Below are 12,325 nucleotides of genomic sequence, written 5' to 3' on the forward strand. Positions count from 1 at the left end.
ATCCTATCATCATATCCAGGACCAATCATTATTCGTCACGGAACCCCCTATTTGTGACAATACCAAATAATCTTCAAAGTTTATGTGTCCCTTGCTTTCTTGATTTATGCAACAGCTCTGTCTCCTTCCCTTTTCCTCCCAAATTAAATGTTGCATAAATAAATAAGGAAACACCGTACTTAAATTATTCATCGAATCCCACCGCCACAGAAGAGAGATTATTGGTAGACGCGAAAGAGATCCTGCACGGCTATGCCAATCTCTTGTCCCTGGAGTCTTCTTACACTACCCATACAATACTGTATTCCACCTTCTTCCTACCTCTCCTGGTCAGACAGCATGCAGTTCACATTTAATTGAGTGTTATTACTTAAAATTGATCTAAATTAGTTGGAAGCATTAAAGTGAAATCACATCTATAAATTTGATATCTAGGAATTCCTGTATTTATTCTCCATAAAAATTAGAAATTTCTCCCTTTATTTTCTGTATACAGAATGACAGCAATAACATAATACCTATTTTTACCTTTAGTAAAAGAAAAGGTTTTGCTTAATTAAATACCATGCCATTGAGTTAGGGGAGTGGATATAAGGTTCCATGCATTCTTGGCTTTGTCATTAAATGGAGGTGGTTTGTAGGTTTCATAATCCAGCTGATTTACTGCAGAGAAAGGAATGCCGGTACCTACTGGATAGAAAACTTTGAGTTCCAGGGGTGGTTAAGACAGAATTCCCTGCCCAAAAAGGAATCAAACTGTCATCTAGCCAATAGCCAGTCACTACTCTGCATCAAATTTTAACTTTCAGAATTACTGAGGTTTTGGACTTTATCCATTGTCCAGTATTTTAGGTAATAGAGGACATGATGTTTAGAAAACTGGATGTTTCTGTTTCCGACTCCGTCCAGTGATTGAGATTAGCCCTTTCTAAGGGGTCCAACTGAGTAGGTGTCTTCCTTTATACCCGAAGAAGGAGACAGATCCAGTTTCCGAAATGTCGTGTCCTCTATTACCTAAAATTCTCGACGATGGAAAACGTCCAAAACCCCAGTAATTTTGTGTGTCATCCACCACTGTCAGAAACCTTTAGAATCTGAATTTTAACTTCTAGTTATAAATTTTATTATTACAAAGGTATTAGAAGTGTCTTCCATTTGCACCTAAAATATGAAATAGGATTTATTACAAATGAATAAAGGTGAAAATTAGAAACTGTGAAATGACTTTTAGTTGAAGTCTTCCATATTAACATTAGGAAAGCAGTGTACGTCTGTTTGGGATGTAATATTTGGTCACAGATGGATAAACAGGATGATCTCCAGTTAAGGTATTTTTTGCTTGCTTTGTAAACAATTCCTAGTAATGGTGCCAATGTCCTGCAGAAGAGTTTGTACTATATCACAAATAAGGCAACTCAAGAAGCCATGAAGAATCTTGGAACAGCTGCACCCAAGATACTATACATGCATCCTATGAATGCAATCTGAAATGTACAGAATGTTCCGTCATTTCTAAAAATGGCTGTTCAAACGTCTGGCTGGGCTGTGAGAGTGACAAGGTTCCAGCAGCAGCTGAGCCTTCTTTGTGGAGAGGATCCACTGGCTGGCGCATCAGCGGGATGCTTCCCTCAATGCCCATACAAACAAACAAACTCTGTGGTTTTAGTCTGCAAGCAAACTATACTGACTGAGTGACCGCCACTTGTCGGCAAAATTAGTGCCAACTTTAGTGGATAGAGGTGTCGCGTGGTCAGCGCAACAAATCCCCATAACCATTAATTTCGGTTTTCTGGACTGGAGCCGCTATTTCCTTGAATTAGCTCCTCAATTATCCTCACAAGGCTGAGTGGACCCCATTCCAGACCCACTACTTCTCAGAAAATCTGGTAGCGCCGAGAATCGAACCCAGACCTCTGACCACTAGACCACAGAGGCAGACCCTCAATGCCCATGGGGACTATTTTTAACAGCCTCTACTCCTTTATCCAGAACAATCCCCGAATCAGACTCGTCTGAACAACTTTCATATTTACTATAGGATTCTGACGATGGTGTATAANTGTCACTAATCTTAACTGTGCTACAGAGTGGCTTCTTTCATCACACTCTTGCTGAAAATAAAATCAATTCAAAACATGCACACACACAATCATATACATAGGTGAGGGGATGGGGCACAGAATGTGTGTACTCATAAGCATGCATGTGCATATCACTAAACCTGAGTTTGGTCATTTATGAAGTACTTCATACACACACATCATACAGTCTACCACATGAATGCTCATGTTACCAAACCGACTTCATACACACACATCATACAGTCTCTACCACACCTAGAAACATTGCTGGAAATAACTACCAGAAAGTCTGTTCACTTCCGTTACACTGTTCTGAACGTCTTCCAGCAATTCAAAATGTGATACCTTCAAGGAAAATTTTAATTGTGACAACATGAAAATGTTACACAGGACAAAATTAGTCAATTAAAGTGAAATTTCAAACACTGATTTTTGTTTACTGAGGTTCATTTTCATGAACAAAATCCTCTGTATGGCAACAGGTTTGGTACCTCTGGGTAAATGTGATCCCCCAGGTCATCCAACATCCAACCGAATTGCACCTTTGTATTGTACTCCTCAGAGCACCCAAGAACGCACAGTCCCACATCACTTCAGCTGCCTTTCAATTTCATCATCTTCCGAATGATGTTTCATTGCCATTGTATGATGAAATGAAACTATGATATTAGAATTCACTATGAAGTCATAGGAAGCTGAACGCACTCTGTATCTCAGCTACAATGCAAGCATTTGGCTGCAGCCATAGAAAGAGCAGTATTTTCTTGCATACAATGGAAAGTTTGGGAATGATGTAGGATACTAAGAATTTTCTCTCCAGTCTCTCTTGAATTCCCATACTTTCATTCTTCTATCCCTCAAGTAAACAGAGTCGAATATCTGAAGACTGTAGGCAAAATGTGAATCGTACAAACAGAATAACAAAACAAAGCTTTCAGTGATTCCAGATGTTTTACAACACCAGAGACAGTGTTTAAAGGAATGATTTTATGATGCAGAACCACTTTGTAAGGAAGTGGGAAACTCTTTTGTACACTACGCATAATAAATAAAAATATAACAAGAGTAGAACTTTTTTGCCTAAACATTTTCAAATCTCATGTTACGATGTGACATTATGTTTTTTGCTGATAAAAATAAGATTAATTCCATTCCTTTATCATAAAAATTGTATTACATACAGCATTTTTAATAGTGCTTAAAATTATTTGAAAAGCAAAAAAGCAAAGATCAATTAAATGCCCAGTGGCAGCGGGCATTTAAATAAACTTCATCCACTTCACCCTAACACCATTTAAAGGTTACAAACGCCTGCATCTTGAATAAACTGCATTAACACCAATATTCTTTGCAGGGAGAATGGACTTGAACACACACATACACAACTTTTGAAATATTTTGCAACATGTCATTCAGGAATGCAATGACACTCAGAATATTCCTCTATTCCAATCACGCAGTGACACATCAAAAGAGGAAGGTACTGATTATGGAAAATAATGATCAGGAACTTCTTCAAAAGGACATTAGACACAAGATTTCACTTTCAATCAATCCTCTAAGCCCATACGATATTTCAGTCTTATTATAATCTGACACATATAACAGGTCAATTTATAAATAACACACAAATATAAGCAGTATCACTCTTGGTGCCCTTAATCTACAAAATCGTTCTCAAGATTTTGAAATACAGTGGAGATATGTCACACAACAACAGCATAACAGTATGAATTTCAATTAAATATTTCACCATTCAAATTTTTAAATTGATTCTAGTATATAACTTACTACTTGGCTATGTTTATGGCAACACGTTCATTTTTCATACAAATATTATGAATGGTGTGAAAACAAATTTGTGTGTCACAGTTTATCATCAATAAAGACAAAAGAGAGCGCAATGTTCAGTTATTTAATTTACTAACATAACAAATGATATCCTTCACAGATAACAGCAACACCATAAAATACTGCCACTCATCTCAGGCTGCACATACAATTTTGTAAACATCAGCTAGGAAAACATTTGTTGGATTGTTGGTGCATACTTTGATGGAAGAGCAGCAAGAACACTGGAAAACTCGTCACGGAAATTTAACTGCATTGTCTTCATTAGATTCAGCACCAATTCTAAAGTTTCTGAAAACATAAGATTTGAAGTTACAGAACAAAAGCAGGAAACACCGTAACATAAAACGAATATAAAGGCCCAACAATCAATGGATATTAACTTCCATGTATTCACAAAATCAATCAAAGCATGACAAACTAGACAGGGAAATTTTCTATACGTACTGGATTTATATAAGAGTAACTAACTTCACGGAGCTGAGCCCTCCTTGAGAAGCCATGAGTCGCACAGGTACTCAAGACTTTTCCAACATTTTATGGAACCCAAAAGTTCATTACCATGTTCACAAGAGCTCACCAGTGGTCCCTATCCTGAGCTAGCTCAATCCAGTCCATACTATCCTATTCTATCTCTCTAACATCCGTTTAAATATTATTCACCTACCTACCTCTTGGTCTTCCTTGTGGTCTCTATCCTTCTGGCTTTTCCTATATGCATTCCTCTTCTCCACCATTCGTGTTACATGCCCTGCCCACCTCATCCATCTTAACTTGACCATTCTAATTATGTTTGGTGAAGAGTACAAGTTATAAAGCTCCTCATTATGTAGTCCCCCCTACCTCCTGTCACTTCATCCCTCTTCAGTCCAAATATTCTCCTCAGAACACTGTTCTTGAACACCTGCAGCCTATGTTCCTCCCTTAATGTCAGAGACCATCTTTCACTCATACACAACCACAGGCAAAATTATAGTTTTTTACATTCTAATTTTTATGTTGTTAGCCAGCAGATTTAAAGATAAAAGCTTCTGGACTGAATGGTAGCAAGCATTATTCGAATTCAATCTCCTTTCAATTTTCTCCTGAATCAAATTCTGATCTGTTACTGTCATTCCAAAATATCTGAACTGTGCCACATTTTCAAAACATCTGTCAGCTGCCTTTATGTCATTTTTTCCTACATTCTGATGATGAGGCAGCAACATATTGTAATGCGTTTTGTTACTGAAGACGCCATTCAGATTGTTAATTGGTTTATTTAACAACCTACAAGTCGTAACTACAATTGATTATAACACTGTTGCGGGGTTTCACACTTTATAACCCTATTCGCTATAATCTCTTCACACTATCTTCAGTAGTCTACACGTATTCACAGTACGGGAGCTATATAAGTGTCACTGTGTTACACACTCCCAATTACTTCTCAGTTATCACAAACTATCACTGATTATCACACGCGTCCGGTTCTTCGTTCTGCGACTGCTGCTAGATTCCAACTGTGTCACTCCTGATCACACACTAACACTCGCTTGCTGCTCAGCTGGCTTTTATTCCGTTCGCTGTTGCCTACTGCCGGTGTCACAGCTGCGTTGCGTGTCTCATCACAGTAGGGGGAGGGAGGTGGTGTCCTCCATTGTGCAACATATCACAATATACTTAGTTTTCTCTGTGTCTACTTCTAGACCAACCTCCTTACTAACATAATTGGATTTTCTGTGTTTTTCTTTATGGTATCTATGTTATCTCCAAGTAAATTCACATCATCAGCATAGACCAGCAGCTGACCTGTCCAATTTCATGTCAGTCCCACCTGGTTATCCTGGACCTTCCTAATAGCATATCCCAAAGCAAAGTTGAAAAGCAATGGCAATAAAGAATCTCCTTGTTTTAGACCATTTTGGATAGGAAAATTATTAGACAAATGTTTACCTATATAGACTTTACTATAAATTTCATTTAAACACATTTTAATCAGCCTGACTAGTTTCATGGGCATCCTAAACTCTATGAGAAAATTGTACAGTACTGTATAGCTGATGTATAGTCTCACTGTACTCCCTTTTTTTTTTCCCCCAGTATCCAACAAATGCAAAAATCTGACCAGTAGTTGATCTATTATGTCAAAACCCACACTGATGATCTTCAATAATTTCATCTATATATGGACATAACCTTGAGAGAAGGATATTGGTTAAAATTTTGTATGAAGTTGATGACAATGATATCCCAACATCATTATTACAGTCCGTTTTATCGCCCTTCTTATAAAGTGGTACAGTAATGGATCCCTTCCACTGATTAGATAATTCTTCCTTATTTCAAACAGAATTAATAAGTTCATGGATCTCAGACTGTAATATTTCCACCTCATGCTCGAAACACTTCTGCTGGAATTTGATCATTACATTTCCAACTTATATATTTCCAAATTGCAAAAGCAATTTCAACCTCAAAAGAACTATGATCAGGTACTAATGGGCTCAGCTGTATGAATTTCTGTCTGCCTAACATCACTGACCCTATGTACATACAATATCTGAGTGAAGTAGTTCTTCCACCTTTTCAAAATGTTGTGGGAATCTGCAAGCATATCACCATTTTCAGCCTTCACTAAGTTACTTCTAGGCTAGTAATTCCTCTTCAATTAATTTATTCTTCTTCACAGGTCTCCAGTGTTCTTGTTCCTGATGTTCACTGCAAGCTCATTCATTTTGCCTTTCAGATATTCCCGCTTTTTATTCCTGAAATGCCTTCTGACTTCATGTCTTATATTGTTCAGATTATCCCCATTTATTTCTTTGCACAACTCTACTGGAGAATTTTTACAAATGAATTATGTCATAAACATGGAAGAATGTTAAATAAAAACTGTGCCCAGAATAACTTAATTTACTGCAATTTTTGTCCTGTTATATTTATTTAGCAAATGTTCTCAAATATCCCTTTTTCTAAAAGAAATATGCTACAAAAGATAGGGAATTGCAACTAAGGCTGATGACACTAGTCAACTGAGGTGCCATCTTAACTTTCTAAGCTCCCCCTTCGATTTTGTATACCTATGTGCAGCCTCAGTGTGGGTGGATGTTTTTCTATGAGGTATTGCACATGTCCTGCTGACATAAGTACACAAGGAATGTGTATATGATCTTTCATGGTTACTGAAAGATTGGAAATAATTCAAGAGGCAGAAGAACCTGAAATCGCACTGCTGGTAGAAAATATGACATTACTGAAAGTCATATACAAGACTGCAGAAAGGTGTTATGGAGGGTAACAACTTATGGCATGTATGGACTGCAAAAAACAATGGTCAGAAGACAGATGTACTACTAATACATGGAGGTTGTGTACTCACTGGCATCACAGTTCCGATGCTTTTCTTACTGAAGAAAGAATGGGGAAAGATGCTGACTTAGACTAAAATCCAAGCATGAAAGCAAAACTAACATTTCTCTTGGGGTTGTCTCTCCAAGAGGAACACATTTTGAATCTATCTATATAAAATGCTTTTGGCAAAGCTTGCTTATAAAAAGCAAACTTTGATCAGAATGAATTCCATATTTTGATTATGATCAAATGAATATTGCATTAATTTACAATCAGGAAAAACTGAAAGAAGGTTGAAATTTCAAAAAACTGGAACTCTGAATGTAACTGTTACAGGAAGGTAATATTTCATATTTATCACTTACTTATCAGACCCAATAAGCCTGCCACATTTTATATGAATCAAAGATGGTCAGAAAATTGTTGCTCCTAAACGACAACTTTACACAAATATGGCAGTGAGTTATGGTGTGTAAGACTTTCAAAACAGAAACCATTTATTGATGAATGTTCAATACAAATCTAGTGTGTTATTCCATTCATTATATTTTAAACACATAACTCTTATGTAAATACTGACCCTTAACACCTTGACGTTCACACAGCACTATGACTCCTGCCTTCATGACAGGTGCCAAGTGACTGAGAAGCATTGGATGGCCCAGTTGGTACAGGTACGACATACATTCAAATACTGCTTTGTTTTCATCAAAATCTTCTCTCAGTGGTAGATAATTCACAAAAACAGGAAACACCTAGGCATAAGGGCAAGATTTTAATATCAATGCATTTTAATGTGGCAGAGAAATATGGTACCATAACCAACAAACACTAACCTGTGCCATTGGAACACCAGCGATATTGGTCAAGATGAGCTTGGCCAGTGCTCCACAAATGTTATCAAGTGTCCTTGCATGTCTTTCTTTAGAAGCAGCTGTTGATAGTGCTTGGAGGATCTCCGAATAATGTCTACCAAGTCAAGGTAAAACAAGTTTGAACTATAAAAAGTGACAAAACAAGTGAACAATGTACTGGAATTCTGGGAAATGTAAAGAAATACAAAACACAATTTATTACACAAAAATATATGTCCACATTTACTTTCATCTATATTAAGGCTGGCAGAATCATAGCATGCTACACTTACATACCAGGCAAAGAAAATTACAGAAGAATGACTTACGTAATTTGTGTGATTCACCTACAGAACTTAAATCATGAAGGATGAGATGGGAGGGACATATAGCACACATAAAGCAAATGAGAAATGTGTGCAGAATCTTGTTCAAAAACCCTCCGGAGACAATATTTGAGTCCAAGAATCAGAAAGTAACAGAGGCTAGAGAAAAATAAAAAAATGAAAAATGTGGAAATTCAAAGTTTGTCCTCTTCACCAAATACAGGGCTACTATAAATGATTAATTCATTTTTAAAACGCTATATTTTCCAAAGCATTATACATACAAATATGATTGATATATAAAAAGAACCATAAACTCACAAAGTTTTCTTCATACTCTACAAATGTTCTATGTGTGCTCCTTGGGTCACACGACACACGCCCAGGCAGTAGTCGAGCTCATTCCACACATTTTGTAGCATCATCCTGTCAATGGTCATCACTGCAGCATCGATACGTTCTCTCAGCTCTACTAGTGTTCTTGGCAGTAGGGTACGTTAACACGATCATTAATGTACCCCCAAAGTAAGAAGTCACAAGGCGTTAGATCAGGTGATCTGGGGGGCCAAGTGAACAGAGCTACATCATCCTCACCAACATGCCCAATCCAGCAATGCCAAACTTCATTGTCTAGGTAGCGACGAACATTGCCAATACCACCACAAAATGCTTTGTTTACATGGCGGTTCCTTTCCGTACTCTCTTTTGAATGCGCGTTGCACTGCTATAACAGACGAACATTTCGCATATTCCAGCATAAACTCTTTTCTTGCTTTGTCGCCATTTTGTAAAGGCACTGAACTCGTGCTACCAACTGGTGCACATAATACACACTTGGTGAGTTTATGGTTCTTTTTATATATAATCATATTTGTACGTGTAATACTTTGGAAAATATAGCGTTTTAAAAACGAATGAATCATTTATAGTAGCCCTGTACTTCAGTCTATAAATTTATAATAAGATGGGGGAAGGGCGGGGACCATGTAGCAACCACAAGACATAATAAATCCATATAAAATTTAGTTTAAAGAAGCTTGGGGAAGAGACCACTCGGTACAATTAGGCATGTGTAGGATGATAATATTAAAATGGGTTCTGTAATAAAACATCAGGAATTTCTTTATTAACTGGACGACCATCTCTTTAAAAGAAAAATATGCTTCATAAGCTCTTTTGAGAACTTCCTGTTAATATGTTGGTTTGAATACCTGTGAGTTTTAATTGATTTACATAATTTTACCAAGTGGAAAATGAACCCAAACATTTTTAAAAAGAAATATTCAGATGCTGGTATTGTTAGATTGTTTATCTGCATGTACTTAGTATGACTAAAATGACTTCTAATATCACTGACTTCTTCAAAATATTTTACTATCATCTGCATTTAAACAAAACAAGATAATTCTATTACACACTCAACGACATACTCTTTGCCACATAATGCTGAAAAGGATACGGAAAAAGAGCTTCTTTGCCATGGAGGACCATCTCTCCAATACCAAAGATGGCGTTGTTCCTCACTTCATCACTTTCATCTCTGGAGACTTGCAGGAACAATGGCAGTAGTTGTGGTACAAATTGCCCTATTCTTGGACCAAGTGGTTCCATCGATTCTGATAAGGTCCCAACAGCAAATGAACGCTGTGCTACAGTGCATTGCTTCTTCTACAAATAACAAAGACCATGAATGGTAATGTAACCCTCAGTCCATAGGGAATAGTGTTATGAAGAAAAAGATTTTAAATACTGAAAATCACAGAAACTAAAAATACCATATTGGCTCATGTGATGTACCCCTTTGCATCATTTTAAAAGGAAAGACACTTTTTCCTTACAACATAATGTCCTACCCTCAACTTTGTTAAGGTAAGTTGTTCAGTTTTCATTAATGATCACACAAGAATTGACTTCAAGTCTGCCTCTTAATTGCAGTACCTACTAATACTTGCATTGGTATGCAGCATTTGCATAACAGCCACAATAAACCTTCCTGACTGGGAAGAAGCTATTTTTATGAAAGAAAAAAGTGACAGTTATTTGCTCATGCCACTGATTTTCCAGAACCAGGTAGATCTGCTTTAGAACAGATTAGAGTGGCTTCCTTGAAATATAGTCCACATGGAAAAAGAAACCAAGGATGGCCATTGAAGAGACTGAGGCAAGAACTGGTCAATAAATGACCCTACCCCTCAAGAGTTTGTGGATGATGATGATGTTGCAGCTTATTTTAATTTTAATTTATATAAAAAAATCTATCCCTGTAACAGGCAGTGGAGGCCCAGGGCCATAGCATGACCAGAAGGATCAGGTCAATTGAATAAATCTAATGACCTCATCAGGAATCAAACCCCTGACCTTCCACCTTGTACCATAGTGCCTCAACCAACTACACTACTGTATGCCCTGAGCTGTATCAAAATAAATGTATGTAACAAAACCAGCTTACATGTCTTTCAGATATAGCCTGTAAAGTATCAAATGCAAGAGTTTTACCATTCTGTTGGCAAATAGAGGAAGGAGCTGCCCAAGGTACTGCGCGAAGTCATCGGGTGTCATGGCTTTACCCAGATTTGGAACAATATCTCCTGCATACTCGATCACCATCTCATCTTGCTCAGCTTCCGGATCATCCGAGTTTGCTCCATCCTCATCTCCTTTGTCTTGGCATTCAGTCTGCAGCAAAAGAAAGAGTAACATTGCGGAAGTATGCTCCTACTGTAGTCATACAGCAGTTAACTCTTAATGACCCTGTGCCACATTTATGAGTTGGTACACTGTGAAATCCAGCTAGCAAAGCACTGGATATTTTCAACACCAATAATGTTACTCCTGAGTTTAAATATGGGAGTGTAAAATCCCCTGTTCCCTAATGATATACAGTCAGCCCCCCATTAAGATATGGCCACCATGCATTTAGTGCCCGAGACCTAACCTCCTTTCCCCCCCCAACAATAAAAGTTAACTATCTAGAACAGCGTTGGCCAATCTAATACATCTCGAGGGCCAAATTTAGTTTATTGAACACCATCAGGGACCAGATATAGTGTTTCTTTCAGAAGAGTGGTTGGGGAGTACTGCCCCCAAACTGAATCAGTCACAACCCGTGTAAAAACAAGTGCATTTGAACCTATGTATTTAAATTTTACGTTGCACCAATAATATTAAGCCGATATTGAAAATTTCACCAATTGATTTTATTGCCTTCTATCACTTCTACCCCCAGAGCATTTTTTCTTAAAGAAACACTGTCCAGATCATGCCTTATGTTTAGTTCTATATATGCCGGGGAAAAATGCAATTATAATTTAAGAAAGAAAAATAAAATGCCTTGAAATTTTCAATTACTTACCATAAAACAGAACAAATTCCTCTTTCATCAGGTATGAGCATAAAAGACTCTCAGTACCTAAATCCTCATATACACACTGTTTTAATGAGAGCACTGTGGTTTCATAAAACTGGAAACCAATGATATAAAATCCACTTCTAATTGCGAGGTTGCCACTCGAATAATATGTGATAACACGACATCTGAAAGTCTGAAATGCTGTTTCACATATGTAAGTACTTGCAAAAACAGAGCAAAGTTTGAGAGCCCAATTTCGTAACAGTGGGTAACGTTCTGGTGAAAGCAGTTTCCAAAAGTAAATTCCAGTAACCTGAGATGTGTTTAAGGATAGGTCACATTAGAGTTCACAAAGCTCTAATTGCAGATGACCTGGCTGAGATTCTATATTACAATGTATAGGATTACTGAATAAAGAAATATCAGGTCGAAAGCTTTCAAAATCGTTAAATCGTCGGTCGAACTCTGAAGACAAATCTTCAATAATTTCACTGTAGTCCCTAAACTCCAAGCCTTCTTCTTCTGAGAGTT

General features: G+C 37.3%; 1 protein-coding gene across 1 annotated transcript in view; it reads right to left on the reverse strand.

Moving 5' to 3' along the window:
* Positions 1 to 3,642: 3,642 nt before the first annotated feature.
* Positions 3,643 to 12,325, reverse strand: part of LOC111864980 (importin-4) — a gene marked incomplete at its 5' end in the record, with an annotated part of 21,517 nt that continues 12,834 nt past the window's right edge. Inside the window, 5 exons of the mRNA XM_033751712.1 lie at positions 3,643 to 4,223; positions 7,846 to 8,020; positions 8,102 to 8,234; positions 9,905 to 10,113; positions 10,942 to 11,121. Of these exons, the coding sequence (XP_033607603.1) occupies positions 4,099 to 4,223; positions 7,846 to 8,020; positions 8,102 to 8,234; positions 9,905 to 10,113; positions 10,942 to 11,121 (822 nt within the window). The remainder of the gene's footprint in view (positions 4,224 to 7,845; positions 8,021 to 8,101; positions 8,235 to 9,904; positions 10,114 to 10,941; positions 11,122 to 12,325) is intronic.

Source organism: Cryptotermes secundus, unplaced genomic scaffold (genome assembly GCF_002891405.2).
Source record: "Cryptotermes secundus unplaced genomic scaffold, Csec_1.0 scaffold579, whole genome shotgun sequence".
In the NCBI taxonomy this organism is placed as follows: Eukaryota; Metazoa; Arthropoda; class Insecta; order Blattodea; family Kalotermitidae; genus Cryptotermes; species Cryptotermes secundus.